Raw genomic sequence first — 19,761 nt, 5'->3', positions numbered from 1 at the left:
GCTTGCCCAAAATGTGCAGTCTATATCAATCACTAGAACTGGTTTAGCTGAAAAGACCATTCTTAAAGGAAACTATTTGTTATATTTATATGCAATGAAGGAAGCTCGTTTTACTGCAAATCCTTTGGTGAAATATACTTGAATAAAACATTGTGACTTGTGTCCTCTTTTTAAACTACCGGTCCTCACGGAGCAGATGTTGTCATGTAGGCTATGTATACTGCATAACATCTAGTATTGCATGCATGATGATGTGTATAGCCTAATAATAGGTTATTTATTATTTAGATTTGCTACCAGCATGAACAATGCTGCATAGTTCAATAAGCAAAGGATTTGAACACTTTTTATGAAATGAAAATCAGTACTTTTCCTAAAAATATCCAAACAACCTAGCTTTTTGAACATTCATCATTGGTGCAATTACATTTTTGCAAATACATGCAAAAAATTATTTCTTGTGATTTGATCATTCAGGTGTCGCTTTACTCCACTTCACTAGGTGGCAGCAATGAGGCTTTGAACGGCTTTGCTCGGGTTCAAAAAATGATTTTTATCAGGGGGACTAGAGAGTGACCAACAGCAGTATTATTATACCAGCTTCAAAGCTGATCTTTTCGTGGCATCTGTCCCATCATAGAGTTATTTATTATGCTCTATCCTCGTTGATGTTGTTGTTTTGTGACAATGCATCCCGTCAGGGTTTCAATACCATCATTCCGTTCAGAAAACAGCTCGATTGAGAAAGGATACACGGTAAGCTATACTCTCAATTTCTGTCTGACTGACTGTCGTCTCTCTCTCTGTCTCCTAAATAGCTGTCACATATTTAGATTGGCAGCCAACTTGTTTATGGTCACCCTCAAAATAAACTACAAGTGCCGTGTGAATCAATTACATTAAACAAATAATGTACTGATTTGTTGTGTACGACTATTGACTAATGCTACTGCTGCTAACAAGGGATTCGGGTCATTTTATTATAGAAAGCAATGCTACAGTATAGCCTAAGATTTAGACTCTCGTAGATGTATTTTATCGATTCTGACAAAATGTCAGAATCGATAAACATCTACGAGAAATACGAAATACATCAAATATAAGGCTACTATACAGTACGCGACTCCACCACCACTAAAACGAGAATAATCCGAAATTCAAGTAGATCTTTTTGTTCAATCAATGATTGTAAGCCGATATCGTATTAACACTTTCGATTGATGATGATACAATTTCAAAAAGTATAATTCTTCGGAGCCACTCATAGAACTATATTTAAAATGTAATCTCAGTGCGGTACAAAATAAAAAAGGGAACAATTAAATTCAAGCAATAATAAGCAGGGCACCCAGCTGTCTTGATTCCTAGTCCTACCTATTCTCTGGGGAGTGAACATTACAACAAAACATATTACAGTGAGTCACATTGACAATCAGATAAACTCATAGTCATATTGTTGTGAGCACAAGTGTGTTGTATTGTGCTTTATTAAAATATCACAAGAATACCATGTTTTTGTATGTGTGATTCTCTAACATTGATTTTTTTTAATCGATTTTGACATTTAAAATGTCAGAACTGATTAAATAAATCTCTTGACACTCCATTTTCTGTATCTTTTTTCTTCTTCTTCCAATGTTATTGAGGCTTGAGATGTCACATTTTGTTCAGTTGCAGTATACAGTGCATATTGAACCACATTTGTTTTAAACACAACATAGAAAACAATTATCACAATACAAACAGATATATCTTGATAAGAACAACACTGTACGGTTACCGTACCATACTACGGTATACAACAGATAGGCCTACACAAATTTAAGGAACAGGCCAAGTTGAGGGAAGTGGGAGAGTGTCACTCACATTTTGGATAAGAGTAGCCAGATGTTTCCTGATAACTAGCTGACACAGATAATTACTGCCTGCCTTGCAAAGTGCACTGTGTGAGATAGAAGTAGTGTACATTTTCTGATAAACTCGTGACATACCAGGCATACATCATGTCTTGAGCCAAACTTTACTGAAATAACAAAATCAATTGACTCACTGTGTTTGTAGCATTAACACAAATCTATAATTTGCTTTTTGTTTTGTTTTCCCTTTCAGGTTTTTAACATTGATGTGCTCATGAATGGCAGGCAGCATGACGTTGAGAAGCGCTACAGTGAATTTCATGCTCTGCATAAAATGGTGAATTTCTGACCATCCAGTTGATCCAGTAGTACTAGCAGGCAGTGATGTTAATAGGTTTTCAATGTAATGGGTCCCGGTACCCAGGGGTGGTCTTTTAGATGGGTCCCATATTCATATTTTGTCATTTTTACTAATTGCAGCATTAAACGCCCATTTCATCTTATATGGTTATAATAATTATGGTTATATTAGAAAATGTATCTGAAAGAAATAAACACAATTCTAAATCTGACAATTGCAAAGAGTTATGCAAACAACAGTAAATTAAATAGCACCAAATTACAGTACAGTGCTGAGTACAGTAGTGCGTCCATGGGACCCCCCAGAAAGGTCCACGGATGGGTCCATTATCAATAATCGGTGTCTTGGGATGCAAAATGCACTATTAGCTCACTGGTTGTGTACTTGTGTGTTATTTGAATTATTTGCATTCATTTTCATTTCGCGTCTCATCTTTAAACTCCTCTAGTTGAAGAAGAGCATCAAGCCACCTGAGATTCCTTCTAAACATGTGAGGAACTGGGTTCCCAAGGTGCTGGAGCAGAGGAGGCTTGGTCTGGAGCTCTATCTGCAGGTACCTGCCACTGCCAGTGTTGTTTTTGGCAGCAATTTAGCATTTTTAGTCTTTGGAATAAAAACTTCATTTAGTTTTAGTCATATTTTAGTCACCTGGAATGTTTTAGTGTTAGACTAGTTTTAGTCGACAAAATATCATAAGATTTTAGTCGACTAAATATACAGTTGATTTAGTCGACTAAAATTTATTTTGCCGGGCCTTGATGCGGTCGTAATGGCTGATTTTACACTTAAAGATAAGCCGATCTACAAGCTCACAACGCAGTTGTGTAAAGTCTCTTGTCCACTAGTCCCTTCCTAACATTTTAGTCTAGTTTTTATTTATTGACAAAATTGTCCATAAGATATATTTAGTCTTAGTTTTATTAATGAATGAGTTTATTTCAAACATTATTATAATTTATTTGAAAACCAATACATTAAAACAAAAAAACTGCAACAATGCCCGAAAAGGAGTAGGATGAAGTATAAAACGTAATACGTTAGTCATCATAGCTTCCAGTTTCCATTTTAGTCATCATAGTCAACGAACATTTTTTGTCATAGTTTTAGTCGACGAAATCAACACTGGTACCTGCATCCCTGTGTAAAATCTAAACACATTAGGCTTATATGTAAGTTGGTCCATAATTAGCTTAGGAGAAAGGAGAAAAATGAAGCCCCAAAAGAGCAGATCTATAAGCTCACGACACGTCGTGATGCAATGTTGTGAGCGGAAACCGGAGAAGTCGCCGTGAATCCGAGTCCTCCCCGTCCTCGTGACCGGTGCCCATGTGTTGGTTCCCACAGCACTACTTTGCTGGCTGGCAGCTCTTGGTGTCTTTGGCACTTGGCAGTGTCCTGCTAGTCTCATTCTCCTGGCTGCTATTTTCTGGCTCACCCTTGGCATTCCATCATACAGGTTCTTGTTGGTAACATGTACACTCCTATTGATGTTAAGTACTACACGCAGCATTCTGGTGTAGCACCCATCTAGTGACTTCTGCACGATTGGCTTCAGGGTCCAGCATTCACTGCCATAGAGGAGATCAGACTACCGTTGCATAGATAGAGTTAGGTTTTGGCACCGTTTTAATGAGGTTAAGGTTAGGTTTGACTGTTTAAGCATACCGGTATAGTTTACTTGGGTTACGTTTAGGAATACCAGGCTGAGCCGGGCGCCGGCTGTACGCCCGGGGCGAATTGGTAAAAGGGCGACCTCTCCAGTATTCTCATGAGCTTGTGAGCTATTTGTCAGATAATGAAGTATACAGCAGGGCTTAAGTAGTTAATTATACAATTCAACATACCGGGCGGTACCTCTATGTTGATGTCTTTCTTATCTGACATCAGACGATTGGAAAATTAATAAATTATTAAAATAACGAAAATGAATATGCTTATTTATTCAGCAAAAGAATATAGTGTAATCCAACAATTAAAATATTCTGACAGCACTAATGGGTGTTTCCGGTTAATCGGTTGAAGATGTATAGACGGATGAATGGACATATACTGTAGGTGTGTTCAAAGTTAAAGGGTACCGTTAACCCATTGAGATTGGGAAAGCATCTGTGTCCTTTTAGATTTTAGCATTGGCTATATATAAATATTAGCTAACCCTAACCCAAGTTAACACTAACCAAGGGTCTGTGGCCAAATTTATATCAATTTGCAGGTTAGTTAAGAGTTTATTAGGAGCCCCATTAGCTGGTGTGTAACAACACAGCAGCCAGTCTTCCACACAGAACATAAAAACATGAGATTTGGCTTTGGGTCTTAATGTAGTCAAAGGTCAAGGTCAAAAGCAAGGAACACAAGCATGGCAGCAATGCTGTCAAACTCGTTGCTGTTTGTGTCAAGAGCCTATTGTGTTCAGAGTGTTGTTTGACCACTACTTCACTGCACGTAAGGAACTTCCTACTTTGTTACCTTTTCAATATTTTGAGTCCATATGAAAGCCCTTCCCCAGCTGCTTTTTGTGGTTACCTTTGGGTTACAACAAGGTACAGTTTAAGAAAGTATTATATTTTGCAATGAATTACAATATTATATAATGTTATATAAGACTTAATTTGAATTATGAAACATTGGATCAATAAACTATGTGGACTAAAATTGACGGTTAAAAAGAATAACAAATGAAAATTATGCAGATAGGTTTGTGTTCTTGTCCATCATCATATACACTGTAATTTTCCTTTTTGTCCTCTTTATAGACTATAATCATGGAGAATGAGGTTCTTCCAAAGATATTCCTGGATTTCCTGAATATCCGCCATTTTCCTTCAGTGCCAAAAACAGAAAGCTGTGGGTGAGTTTGAGCTGTGGGTTTTCCATAAAAAGAAACCGCCACTTGAGGAGTTTTGTGCTGTTGAGTCTCGAGTTCCCATTTACAGTGTGAGATACATTTCATCGATCTAGATCACCATGTGCGTAAACATACGTTTTTCTTCCACTCAAGGTCATTTGAAACGGAATCAGAAGAATCAAGGTCAGTCTTGTTTTTATTTTTCCAGTTTTGTTGAACATGTTTCTTGAGAATATTTCAAATGCATTGTCAAAATAAAGCTCAGAAGAGTTAACTTATCGGTTCTGCCCATAGTAAAATATGCTGTTGCCACTTGCCACTGCCTTTGTTTGTACCACTATGTTTTTGCAGTATTGTTGATTTGTTCCTATCAGTCTAAGCCACTCGGCAGATTCAGAGATTTTACTTGGCCTCGTGTGTGGGTTCTTTTACAGTAAACTTTCACACCAACCAGTTATGCTCTTCCTGAGAGACCCCTATCTGCTCCCATCTACCCATGGTAAGATCATACTACTGTACTTGATATACTGACTAGACACTACTATCACAAACATACTACTACTGTACATACACAACACTTTCCATAACATCACGGTTGCATCTTTTGCTAGATTAACCAGCTGTGGAAATATTTACTACAACCGTGCACATAGAAGTGCATACCCACGTTTTTAACAAAAAAATGCAAATATGTTTCTTCTTCTAGATACCTTTTCAAATGTTGTGATTGAAGGTGTAATGCACGGAGTATTCTATCCAGACCTTCAACCAAGGTAGAGATACAAAGACGTTTTGAGGGGTCATTACAACAAAAGGTTGCTTCCGATTTAAACTCTATGTAGGTGTGCTCTTGTGTGTATGTTACATGTATATGCTGCATTGGGCCTCATTTGTAAAACACACCTTAAAGCTGCATTGTGGGATATGTTTTATATGCATAAGGCCTGTGAAGCAATCGTGAACAAAAATCCTGCACTCTGCTCTTGCTCAGCAGCATCAGTTATATTCAAATTGACATGACGTTTGACATGACCTTCATCAAGAGTGTCTTAAAATATATATGAACAATATTCATAAGGCCTGAAAATAATATGCGTACTGAATGGAAGTTTTATTGAGACATAACGCTACTGACCAACAGTGCTGGGTATTGTTTGGAAAATTACAATACAGTGTCTTTTGAAATGGCACTGATACCAAGGGAGTACTTCATTGGAATATCAGTCATGTACTGTTGTAACTGTAAGTAGTAACTAGTTTTTTTTTCTTTTTTAAACATAAAAAAATTATTTAACTGAATCAAGTATGCATTTAAACGGCCATTTTAACCACAGATGTAGAGCCTCTGCCCTACTCCTCTGGCCCAACACTCCCTGCCGACTGCCCCAGTCTGTAGTAGTATGTGCAGTGACAAATCAACCTCCCTCCTGGCTTACCTCCCCCGAACAATTGGGTTCATACTTCATATAGATACATACTCGACAAAAGGTGGTGGGTAGTGCCTAGTCCTGGCCGGGTGCCTAGTCCCACTTATAATTCTTCACATAAACAAAGTCTGCTTTTTCTGAAGACAGACATAACCTTTCTGTACTTGTTGTTTCTCCAGCACTGGAAAATATCCGCTCTGCTGGAGTGGAAGAGGCCTTGACACATAATACAGCGCAAAGCCAGCCACACTTTTGACTGCTTCAGAAGCGTCACGTAAACTTCAGCCATAGCTGAATGGGTCGAGAGGCCGCCTCGGAAACAGAAGGTCGCCAGTTCACCCCCGGCCCAGTTTGTGTCTGAGAAAGACACTTAACCCCTGGCTATAGCCCCACTGTTCCTAATAGTTACAATGGGTAAATGTACAGTAGAGGACAAATTTCACGTATGTGCATATGCACTGCGACAAAAATGCCCTAAGGGACTGGGGGACCATATTATATATATATATTATACCATATTATAATGAGCCAAACTAGAAGTTGTAGTGGGCCAAAATGATGTGTTGTATGGTGTTAGGGAAGTAGGTATTGATTGCTGGACTCAATTGACTGGCATTGCTTTAAAGGAGCATTCAGTGATTTGGAAAACCCCCCTGTCCGTCCCAGTAACAAGATCTGCACATGCACGCACTACTACGCGAAAGGTAGTGTACACACTCCAAGGCCCGCCCCTGCTCGATCATGATTGGCAGAAGGCCCCTCTCTAAAACGAAACCTAAGGTTTTTTGACCCCCAGGGGTTAACTGGGGACAGTGAGGAACTCCTTATATGGTCAGCAGTGCACAGCATATAGTAGGGAGGATTATCACAACAAAACAGTGAAATCACTGAATATACCTTTATTGCTACTTGGTGGCTACTTAATTAACTTAATACCTTTTAAAGTACTAAGTAACAATAACCAAACCTATCAGCCAATATGTGCACATACCAGCTGTCAATGTAGTTTTTCCTCTCCATTCTAAACCCTATAAATCTGGCTTGACTTGAACTCACCGCAATGCAAGTATGCAACACATTGTGAGCTAGATTTTTTTGGCTTTAAGTGGTTTCCCTCTTGCTCTTAAAGTCTTTATGTTTGAAATTCTTTATTGAGAATACATTTAAACTCGGCTCCCTCCCTCCCATTTAGTACCCATACATCTCCACTCCATTCTGGCAAGATGTCTTGTAACTGCAGTTAGAAATGCCTGCAAAAAGTAATAATCAAAACAAACTTCAGTACAGGTGCTGGATAAGGCATAGAATGTAAAAAAAGATCCAAGAGAAATAATCAACAGTTAGCGTCCATAGCACTATATAAAGAGTAAGTGAAAGCAGGCTCTTCCTTAGACTTAACAAAGGGCCGGCATGCAGAACATTGTTGCGGTTTGTCCAGGATTTTTCCCAGTAACATAAACGTTTATCATACTGTGTTCTCTTGAAAGGTGCTAGGTGTGTTAAGAACTTAACAATGTGCTAAGCACTGAAACTATTGTCCCATCATCCTGATGAAAACAACTGGGTGTGCAATTCAATCTGTGCATGCATGTGCATACAACAAGGGTTTCCTTACTCATAGTGCATTACAATTGTGGTATAGGAGGCCTGGAGTGTGCATACTTTTGATGATGTCATTCTTTCAAACATTTAAACTACCTACCTCTTCACTTGACAAGCTAACAAAACTGAAACAGACAAGCTAGTAGCTACGTTTGTCTCAGTTTGTCTGTTGTAGTCTATTGGGTGAATGCTGAGACGACATTTGATCAAGTATGGGGAGCCAGAGGTAAATGTCACAGGGGATTAGGAGAGCTGGCTTATTTTGGAAAACAATGACTTGTTACCATAATTATTACTTCCCCTTCTACATTGCATCGCACAACGCATCTTTAAGGTGAACACTACATTATTTTGTCAGCACAAAATGCAAACCTGCTTCTTCTTAAATACAAACCCTTTTCTACATTAAGGCAATGCATATTCCCACAACCCATCCTAAATTTACCCCATGTGAACAAGATCCCCCCCCCCCCAAGAAGTTATTTTCATTCAGTGGCCTTGGTAATGTTGTTTTCCGATGGGAACTTGATACTTGTTGTGGGCAAAAAGATTGATCATGGTGGTTCATGTTCAAGGCATATGACACTGAACTGCACACATGAGCCGTTGTGGTGAGGAGTGCATCAGTGAAAGTAATTGTCGTAGTAAAGTCTAATTTATACGTAGTTGTGCGTCTGTGTTGCGCAACATGTTGTGAGCTTGTAGATCGGCTATAGATCACGCAATTACAATAAACTACAATAAAGCCGAACGGGTTTGAGGGGACTAATACCAGTCCATAGTTTGATCAGATGGGCTAAAGGTGGGCTGACATAAGGGAGGAGTAGTGGAGTGACAGTTATGATTGAAGGCATTTGGCTGCCATATTCACGTAACGTCAGTTAAGCTTGGTGTCTGATTGCTATAGTAACAATGCACATTTTCAACGAACAGAAACGGGACATAGGCTCCTGCCTCATGGCTCAGCAAGGCGGCAGTGGATCAGGGGTAGAGTGGCCGGTAGAGCAGCAGGATGGGAACCGTGAGGTTTCCAGTTCGATCCCTGTGGGCTCCCCCAGAGTTGGTGTTGAAGTGTCCTTGAGCAAGACTCTGAACCCCTAATTGCTCCTGATGTGCATGTTGGTGCCTTGCATGGTTTCTTCTGCCATCTGTGTATGAATGTGTGTGGGATCCCACACACAATCTATGCAAAGCGCCTTGGATAAAGGTGCTATATAAATGCACCATTTACCATTTTACCATTTACTTGAGCAGATGAGAATGGACAAATTCAGGGCAGATTCACACCATGGTCCTGGGTGCGCACTTGGGACCACTTGGCAGATGTTGTGGTAGTGTGAATGCTGCGTATCGTTGTCGGGAGAGGATCACCCAAACGCTCCTGGGACCACATAGTAGACCACATAATGGAGAGGTAGTCTCAGGACCGATTGAAGTGTATACTCGGATACGGATCGCTGCAATGTGAAAGCATTGAACACAGTTGAATGAAGTGTACTCGGGTGCGGAAGAATCAAGGCCAATGTGAATCATGACCAGCGGGGACCAGGCAATCGTATTCGGGAACAGTTTGAATCAAACAGTGAATCTGCCCTAAGACAAACCGTCCTGAAGGTGAAAGGGAAGCTGAGAGGGTAGATACAAATGTGTATAAGTGGAAGAGTTTGAGGAAAGAAAAAAAGGTGTGTGGTGGGAACACATGACCGACGATCGGAGAGAAATTAGGAAAGATTCAGTGATCTTTGTCATGTAGAGGTGCAGGGAGATCGTACTGCTGTTGATGTTGATAGTATGTTCTTGTATCTCAAGCCCCGAACGCAACCATCTTATAGTAGAGCTCATGCGCTTCCTCTGACTGTCTCTCCTTCACTGTAGGAGCTACAGTCAATGCTTAGTATAAAAACACCAGATGGGTGTAAGTAGTGCTACTGCAAAGGATAAAAATGCAAGACTTCAGCTCGGATTCACATTCCTTTATTTTGCTAGTAGTACATCAAGCTGTGTTCTTCTGATGAAGGCTCTAGTCCAGGCCAAAAGTAACATATCAGCAGCCTGAAACATCCATTTAATTATACTCGAGGAGGAAGGCATCTTATCGAAACAAGCTCCTGGCCAGCTGCTTCTTGATGCATACTAAATGTATATTGTCAGTAGTATGCACTGCCGTATACAATATACTGTATGTTCTCCAAATTCATTTATTTTCATTCAGAATGCAAATGAATTTGCAGTAACGTGTAGAGACTGTCAGGGCCAGTTAAGAGAGGCTGAACTTGAGCAGTTGCAGATGCTGAGAGCTCAAACGGTGAACAGGAAAGAAACAATTAATGCAGCCAGAAGGCATTACATTGACCTTGAATTTTATTTTAGTCAGACCAGTTCAGTTCCATGACCTGAATGCAATGAGGATGCAGTGACTAGTGTCATGTTTTCTAGGGTGATCATGTCTCAATGTGACCATGGAAATCCAGAGACAGGAAGGACTATTGGATAAACTAAGCGGTCTGATGCAGACCACTGGTGGCCAATGAACACCACGTCTACATACAAAACCAATGCATTCTTAGCTACCTTCGTGTCAAGTTGAAGTTCTGTACACCTCAGCTTGTGCATGAATTATTGTAAGTAATTTACGTTTTGTTTTTTCCTTTTGTTTTTACATGAAAGTCTTTATAAATGAGGCCCATGTCGATTTTCACATAATAGGGGAGAAGGGAAAGACTATGACACTTAATTTAAATTAGCTAAGGACCAGCATTTAACACTAATGTCAATAATGTTACACTAAATGTTCCATTTATGTAGGCCAATGCTTGAAGTTTTGCAAATGTGGAGATACAATTCACACTTGTCACATACTGCAGGTGTGTTTTTAACAGAGTTCATGGTGGGCTATGTCAATCAAATTAATCGTGAAATATAATAAACCTCTGAATGTCTGAATATTAAATTTAAATTAACTGTGCCCTAGGAACTGAAAAGGCATCTCATATATTGTGGACATTTGCTATCTTTGTTTAATATTAAAATAATTGCACTCACAATTTGGCCAGTGTTTGGTTACCTGCTCTATATACTCCAGTGGAAACAATTGTCTGACTTGACTGACACTATGTGGCAAAGTGACTCGTTTTAAACAGTATGTGCAAACTATGAGAAATTATGAATAACCCATCTAAGCCAAACAAATCACGATTGCTGTGTTTTTATAACAAAGTAATTTCTATAGATAACTGTATGGTAGATTTATATTTGGAGTTTATTTATATTGTGTAACCTTGTACTGATTGTGCTCTGACTGTATATGTATCTTGTATCACATTGTGTGCCATAATGTCACCCTATCTCTGAACAACACTGTGGAGAGTTGTACTGTAGCACTTTAGGAAGGGCACTATAATCTGTAAGATATGTATGAAGACTGACATGAATAAAAAGATGATTATTTCCACAGAATCAGCATGAATCCAGTTTTTCCACATTTTATTATAGAAGAAAATACAAAATAAAAGAACAGTTGACAGCCTACTAATTAGTGTTTTATATTTTCATGGATCAGTTCTCATATCAGAGGACCTTTCACTGAGAGAGAGAGCATAATCTATAGCTCAACCTTTGCTGATTCAGTGTGCAAAGGTGAAAGTGTAGCGTTTGGACAATACAAAATAATACTCACAATAATGACATGATATTGCACAACAAAACAAGTAATAAACTGAAATGCATCATTCTATTTTTGGTAGCGCTCTAATTTACAGAAAATATCTCTGTACAAAGTTAAGTTAATAAACGTAAGAAATACTGACTTTGTTGTGTAAAAATCAACTGATGGGCAGCTGTGTAGTAACAGTCCAGTAGTAATTGCCCACACGTGTTAATTGACCTGCACATTCAGTGCTTACAGGCACTGCCACAATAATTCTGTTTTTAAAGTTCCCCGTGACCAACTTCATCTTGGTTGCCTTCTGCCTGTGACTCTTTCATATTCGCAAAGTTAACTTCCCTGGTCAGCTGTTCCAGAGGAGGAAGACCAAATGCCAGGTTCCGCATCGCAATGGCTGTCATCAAGAATCTATAAGAGTGAGATAGTAAAATGACATGCAATGCAAAGTAAAGAGGTCTATGAATATGTTTGTTAGTAAACCAAATATTTAAGGGTTTGGATGTGTTTTATATACAGCATATGATCTGTCATTCGGTTTAATTAACAAGAAAATGGCCAGACTCACCCCCTCCGTAACATGTAATACTTTTTCACCGCAAAGCGATTCAGTCGTTCAAACACATTGGCCTCCCTGCGCTTCTTCACCTCCTTCATGCGCCGCTGCCTCCTCAGGAACAGGCGAACAATTGGATCAGTGGCATTGACCTCTGCCCCGTCATCACCTACAGCGATAAGCGGCTGAAGTTCTGGAGGCAGGGGTTCTGTTTCTGTAGATAAAATGGGATTGAGGACCACAAATATTTCCGTTTTATAGATTTATAGTTTACTTTTTCATGAATTGCCTGGCTTTTTGTATGCAAAATACTATTTGTCATGCACGCCAGTATAATTTAAGCCCTAACCACACCAAAGGGTCACCATGCAACTAAACGGTTGCAAGGAGTTGACGCTAAAACCGTCTCGACCCTTTCGTATGGTTTGGCCGTTTGGGCCATTGAATTACATGCGTTGAATCACTAAGCTCAACGTGCAAAAAGACATATCACACCGCAGGGACAACGCTAAAACCGTCTTGAGTCTTTCTTGACCCTTTGGTGTGGTTAGGGCTTTAGAGTTTAGACTATTTTATGGAGATTATTACTCCATAGTGACATGATAAAGGCTTCACCTGTTCCATTGCGAATTCGTTCTTGGAGCTCGAAGAGCTTGGTGAAGTTCTCCTGTAGGGCTGCTTCTGTAGTGTTGACATAGATGTACATGTAGCAGGAGGGCCCCTCAGATACTGTGTATACCTTGTGATATTCGCCAGCAGGTATCTGCGCACACACACACACACACACACACACAGCTAAATACCGTCATCTCATGGAATGAAGTACAAAGCCAACTGTGATGATGATGTATTGCGCTACCTTCATCTGCTCTCCAGGTTGCAGCGTGTAGTTCTTCTTCTCCTCTAATATCTCAACCATCAGCTGGCCCTGTAGCACCTGAACACTGGTGTTGCCCAGGTCTTCACTTACAAAGTTTTCTAGGTGAAGGCCTGTGTACAAGACGCATGCTTGCAATTAGCACAAATGACCCAGCTGATAATGTTTAGCGGCACACGCCATGAGCAAAAAGTAAAGGGAGATGCTGGATAAAATAAATGAAATACGGTAAACACTCGTACTCGTTCCCCTCAGAACTAAGAAAGACGGAACAGGGAATGTGTAACCTGGGAAGTCGGCGATAAAGACGATCTCTGTCTGGTTGTCCAGACTACCCTCAATCTCCTGAAACTTGGTCCTCCAAGGCGAGAGGTCTACCAGAAGGGGCATCAGCCAGGGGTTGGGACGGAAAGGTGACCATTCAGCCTTTACAATATCCACACGGGGGTCAAAGATCCTTGCGGAGTAGTGCAGAGCAAATTTGAGCACCACGCTGACAATTAATTGGTCTACTGTTTGATTAATCTAAAGTAAAATCAAAAAGAAAATATTTCTTATAAATTAAAAAAAAAGGTCTTATTTAAGCATACCTTTGCTGGAAGCGCTCATTGATAGAGACCCAAATATCAAAGTATATTTCAGGCTCAGAGATGTTGTATCGAGGTAGGTGGTGACTGAGGCAAGTGGCGTACTGTTTCAACATGTCTCCGTGGTCTTTCCAGCGGCGGCTTTGTGTGAACACCTACACACAACATACAGTAGTTCACATTACATTTGTTCACAATTGTATTCATTAATCTTTAGACTGCGTGTTTCCCCTTGGCTCACCCCAGGGTTCAAATATCCAACCTCTCCCGTTTTTCCATCTTTATAGGTGATTTTGACATGCTGGTGGCTGCGAGAGTGAACCATCATGTCCCAAGAGTACCCATACAAGCCATTGGTCCAGTTATTGTAGCCCTAAATAAAATAAAAAGTACAAGTATTGTAGAAAAAATATATATATTGCAATTCTATTTATTTGCAAATTTGTAAAGTTATTACTTGTACAACAAATTAACACAACACTATATGGTATTAAGATAAGTATGTGTTTTTGTAATGTCCTGAGCATGCTGAGGCCCTTCACCTCCAGCTGAGAAAGGCAATCTGAGCTACTGTTTGCTGCAGACAATATTGACACTGATTGAGTAATCAAGGCTGGGTTAGCAAGGTTAAAAGGCTTACAGCAGTGTACCTACTTTTTAAACAAAAGAGACATGACTCGAGTAAACTAAGTTTACGCAATATTTCACTCACTGCAATGCCTGTCTTATGGGCTTAACTTTGTTTTGTACAGTGTTGAACATTACGACCACAGAAATATAAATATTTAAAATACATTTCTAAAAAGAAAGGAATAATGTTTAATTTACACTTTGTCACATGCCAAAAATCTGGAAGATCTACAAGCTCGCAATACGTGTTATGAGTTGTAGATCAGCTATTTTCAGGTTATGAGGGTATACCTGACCTGTGTGACGAAGTGAGAATAAGGCAGGAAGAACTGTTCAGCCAAGTAGAGAATAACGAACGCAGCTCTCAGCTTGTGCTTAAACCATGGTTTGGAAGCTTTGGGGAGAGAGGCGGTCTCCTGATGTTCTGTGCTGGTGTTCTGGATGTCGGGGTAAACACAGGACGTACTGGTTTGAGGGTTTGGAGATGTAAAGGGCAGAACTACTCTTAGGGACTCTGGGAAGCAGGCAAAAAACCTCCTCGGCCAGTCAGGGTAGCAGAAGAGGGGACTGGTGGCCAACATGGTGTAGGAGAACATCCCTGTAAAGAATTTGTACATTGCAATCAAAGGATGGTAATCGGGTCAGGTTAATGTGTGCTCATACAGATGGTTGTGAAAGAATATCAGATTCATATAAAGCTTCGAAAGCAAGTTCTTTCAAACATTCACATTTCTTGATTAAGTACAATGATACAGCCAGCCCCAGTCATTATCATTAACATTAGTGTATATTTATTCCATACACTGAGATTTAGGCTACCGGTACATTCTTGTCTTCTATCCTCAACATAATGCCTGATTTATACTTACCGGTAGTTACACATTGTGACGTGCACAGAAAATAACGGATCTACAACTGATCTCACACACATTGTGATCTTTTAGGCCCACTATTAAGAATGTGACACGATGAACATACCGCTTATAAATCAGGCATTGGACCAGCTAAATAGAAGGCTTGCTATGTGCACGCCAACTTCGCCAAGTGGCTTTAAAATGAGCTCTCACCGATGCTGAACAGTTGTGAATTCATACAATGAAAGTAGCTGACAAAGACAATTCCAAATGGTCGCGTGGCATCAAAGAACAGCAGGTAGCCAGCAGTCAGATCCAGAATAAGACCACCTCCATGTATCACCACCAGGTTTACCATCTCCACTGGAAGAATCAATCTAGAGAGAAATGTACAATGAAGATCAGATGTGAGGCATCTTCTTAACCCATTCTGAGCGGGAACCCCTTTTGGTGTTTTAAGGATTATGCATGTTATACTTTAGCTATTGAAAAATAGCAGATCTACAAGCTCATAGCGCGGCACTGGTCTGCTATTTTAGAGAAATCGTGAAAATGTGGCGCAAATCTTTGAATGTATATTCTTTCAGAGCGAACGTTTTTAACTCAGAAAACTGTCATGATTTAGAAGAATAAAGAGAAGCAACACTTCCAAACATATGCATCTTCAATAGTTCCATAGATAATTGATCATCCAAAACGGTCTCCTGGTTACATTGCACAGGGGAACAGGTGTCACAGTCACACTTGTAGCTTACTAATGAACGTAAACGAAGTGGATTCTGCCAATGTATGAAATCAAAATACCCGTCTATTGTGTATTTTGGAAATAGAAATGGCAACTTTGTTTTGATCTTACTATTTTAATTAGGAAGGAGATCTGGTATGGTATGCTTCCTCAACCAGATCTCACTATGTTTGGTATTGCACGTGTAAATGGCATATTTAAATACATATTTTCAAAATCTATGGTACAACTATTGAAGATACAGTATGTTACCAATATTTGGAGTAACGTCATGGCAAGGTAACCACACCCAAATAATTGTTCTTTGGCTTGTACTCACTTGAATGGATCAAAGAGCCAATGGTGTGCTAAGTATGACATTGAGTAACCCTCCACCCAGTCTGCATCCAATTTCTTGATTCCAGCAAGGAAGTATACAATGAATATCTGTACGTGATAATAAATATAGACTTCATTACAAGAACAACACTCCAAGTTGAACTGATTCTATAAGGACAACATTCCTTGTATAACTGTACAAACCTGTGTCCTTAAGAGAGTATAATTCCAAAGTGGCACATGGGCATTTCTTTTCGCAGGTTTCCGCAGCCCATCAATTGACCTACAAATGAAACATCAATCCATTCATCAAGTGAGCTAACAATTAGAGGAATGCAACCAATCACATGTGCAGAACGATCTTACCAGTATCGGTTGCCATCCATGAATGTTAGTTGGAATCCAATAAGGCCATATAGGTAGGAGTGATTATTCCATGCCGTTTTATCCAGAAAAAAGACATACCAGTAGGTGGATATGAACATAAGGCAGGAGAGACGGTAGAAACATCCAAGCATAATACCCACAGCACCTATAGTACAAAACATATGCATGTTTAACTGTATTTGTTGGATGGACAGACGGAAAAGATGGACAGATAACCATACATAGCAAGTCAAGGCATACTGTATGAGACAAGGAAACTTAAGTAAAATGTGGTAGCTTAGAAATGGTCTATACAAGTTAGTGTAAAAAACAAATCATTTTCAGCTAAACCAAAGCAAAATCGCTAGGAGCAGTGAGATTTGGGACAGAGGCATGAAGTTGTTGTAGGTTGGTTGGTTGTGTGTTAGGTTGGAAATTTGAAGCGCTCATTTTCAATAATGCAACGTCCCGCTGTCTCCTGCATTATGTGCACTTTCGAAACAGGTGGCACACAGGACTGTTGAGTGATTTCCAATGAGTGCTTCCAAACAATTTAAAGAATAATCACCTGATCATCTAGATTCCAGATATTAAAAATAGGATCTAGAGTTGCTTGCGGCTAAGTATGTCCCAAGGTTTAGGACATCTAGGTTTAGGACGATTTAGTATCAGAAAAGGCTCATTCAATCTCCAGGTGTGCAACATCTGGTGCAGGGGGTGGTTAGAGGGAACATTGAGCATTGGAGGCAGCTCTTGTGAAGATGTTTACTTTGCAGTGATCCAAAGTATATAATTACTGAGTTGGCAGGCTTGATGAAAAGACCATTTTCTGGTGACCTTCTCAGGGTTTCAAATAACCTCAACTTATCTAGTCTCATTAAAAGGCAGCATACCTAAATAAAAGTTAACTTTTCAGACATAGAGAACAAGAACATCACGTTAAATAATACATAAAAGTAATATATGTACCCACCGAAGAACATTACCACATAGACGAGGTACATCCAATCCATCGGCAAAGGCTGTAAGAAGTTGAAGAGTGGAAAGCGACATATCGGGGCCCCATCCAGGTACCTGAAGTCTAGGTGACTAAGGCCCCGCTCTTGGGTGATGTCAATAGCCATCAGCATGCCTGTGGTTGAAAATTAGACGGCAAAGAAATTATAGTCCACAGTAAATTCCCGCCTTAATTTATCAATTCGTAAATCTGAGACTCTTACACAGGTCTATTTGGTTCCATTTGTACAGTCTCAGAAGGTCGGTGTGTGTGTGTGTGTGTGTGTGTGTGTGTGTGTGTGTGTGTGTGTGTGTGTGTGTGTGTGTGTGTGTGTGTGAAGAACTCTTGCAGCTGATTTCCACCTCATTCCTTGACTTCAGTCCCTGAAAGCAATGGTCCCCAGAACAGAATAGACAGCTCACCAAACAGACAACGGAAGATGCCCAGCGATGCAGAGTCAGTGGGCCGGTTCAGGAGGCACACCAGGCGATGCCAAGAAGAAAGGTCTCCCTTCTCGAAGCCAAAAATACGTTTCATCCTGCTCTCGGTCGGTGGCGGCCCTCCTCCTCCTTCTCTGGGAGTTTCATCTTGCGTCGTGGTTTGCTCCTCCTCTCCCCCGTCACTGCTGACATCTCCGGAGGTCTGCTCGACAAAAGGAGCCCCTACGGAGAGAAGGCAGGACAAGTAAGATGCTGCGCTTAACAGTCTTGATTGCAGGGGTCACCAACATGTTCGTGGCAAAGACTTGGTCTTGTTGTTTTGATTTTTGAGTGGTGCAACCACTCCCAGGAAAAGCAATGTCCGTCCGTCCCTAAGGTCCGACTCCTCACCTATGTGACTATGAGTACCAGTAGGGGCAAAAGTGGCGCTGTTGTGCCAGAAACAGAGAGAGAGACATAGTGTTGCACTGTTGCCTGCTAATTACAGAGAGAGAGAGAGAGAGAGAGGCAGGGGGAGAGGGGAGTTGCAACACTCAGTTCACACGGGTGTGATTTTTGTCTTACACACCATTATAATGTTCTTATTTTGATCATAACACCCACTCTACTAAATGTCAGTCTCCAGGTTTTCTTCAGAATATGTATGACAATTATTTACTATGACTCTATGGGACTATTGACTATGGCACATTAGGAGTCCACTAGTAGTAGTGGTTCTCAAATGTTTTATTCGCAAAGATTCCCTTAACTCTGAGAGTGTTCAAATGTTCCATTTGAACACTCTCAGAGTTACAGACCTGGTATGGTAATTCAGGGCTATCTATTTGTGTGGTTTTTTGGGGGGTAATATTATTGTTCACTAATTTTGCATGCAAAAATAGAATGTTCCAAATCCACCACAAGCCAACATGGTGATGACCCATTCTTCATTTTATTGGTAGGTCTATAGGATGCTGTCTGGATTCACCACATATATAAGTATTATGTATTACACAGTAATAATGCTTGAGCAGCACTCTATTTTCAGCACTGCACTCAGCCTCACGGCTGCATGCTTTGGAACCACAACATATTATTAATAAATAACCATTAACCACCACATGCTGTATTGCAAATTTGCAAGTAGGCTATACTGTAAGTGCCAACCTACCTGCAGTGGCGTCAGTTGCCTCCATGGTACCAGATCATCTACAATAGCTGGGTGAGGGAAGATCTTTTGGACAGGGAATTCTTTATAGAAATACACTCCTTTTTTCCCCCTGTGCCAGGTAAGGCTGCCCCACGGTCCACCACACACGCAAATAGTTGAACAAGTTTACGTGTCACTGTGCACAGTGTGCAGAGCAGAGAAGGAAGGGAGTAGGATGGGATAGGGATTGGAATGTTGTGACAGAAGTGCTCTTTGCTTATTGGTTGGTTCCTCTTTAGAACACGCCTCTGACAGGTCGCCGACCACACACAGATATCTACTGCTTCCAGTGGTCAGGAATGAGACTGTTGTTCCATATAAATATAAGAATGTAATAATTGTTTGCATAGACTATTTGGATTTTTAGATGATTTCATATGGAGGGGATTCAGGGGAAATGCAATGGCCAAAGGCGTAGTAAAGATGGGAAAGTGTGTTGTTCAGTGATGA

At 40.2% G+C, this 19,761-nt stretch overlaps 2 protein-coding genes across 3 annotated transcripts; one reads left to right on the top strand and one right to left on the bottom strand.

The window, feature by feature from the left end:
• Positions 1–381: 381 nt before the first annotated feature.
• On the top strand, positions 382–11,547 carry snx24 (sorting nexin 24). 2 transcript variants are annotated; one of them, XM_080756382.1, is made up of 8 exons: positions 382–756; positions 2,110–2,193; positions 2,666–2,770; positions 4,971–5,065; positions 5,216–5,245; positions 5,497–5,561; positions 5,769–5,835; positions 6,669–11,547. In XM_080756382.1, the coding sequence occupies exons 1-8, from the start codon at positions 688–690 to the stop codon at positions 6,715–6,717; spliced, it is 564 nt and encodes a 187-aa protein (XP_080612508.1). In that variant the 5' UTR covers positions 382–687; the 3' UTR covers positions 6,718–11,547. The 2 variants fall into 2 exon arrangements, with proteins under 2 accessions (XP_080612508.1, XP_080612507.1); XM_080756381.1 differs by having other exon boundaries at positions 384–756; positions 10,528–11,547.
• ggcx (gamma-glutamyl carboxylase) lies at positions 10,759–19,470 on the bottom strand. The gene is made up of 15 exons (XM_080756363.1): positions 19,273–19,470; positions 18,105–18,344; positions 17,659–17,817; positions 16,686–16,851; positions 16,524–16,602; positions 16,321–16,427; positions 15,470–15,633; positions 14,699–15,000; positions 14,014–14,145; positions 13,776–13,927; positions 13,473–13,642; positions 13,168–13,298; positions 12,924–13,071; positions 12,321–12,522; positions 10,759–12,163 (listed from the first exon to the last, which is right to left on the bottom strand). Exons 1-15 carry the CDS (start codon positions 19,295–19,297, stop codon positions 12,019–12,021), a joined length of 2,322 nt encoding a protein of 773 aa, XP_080612489.1. The 5' UTR covers positions 19,298–19,470; the 3' UTR covers positions 10,759–12,018.
• Between the last annotated feature and the right edge of the window lie 291 nt (positions 19,471–19,761).

The sequence above is a fragment of the Protomyctophum bolini genome (genome assembly GCF_963924005.1).
Source record: "Protomyctophum bolini genome assembly, chromosome: 22".
NCBI lineage: Eukaryota > Metazoa > Chordata > Actinopteri > Myctophiformes > Myctophidae > Protomyctophum > Protomyctophum bolini.
Note: the sequence above shows the minus strand (reverse complement) of the source record. Positions and strands in the feature narration are given on the sequence as shown.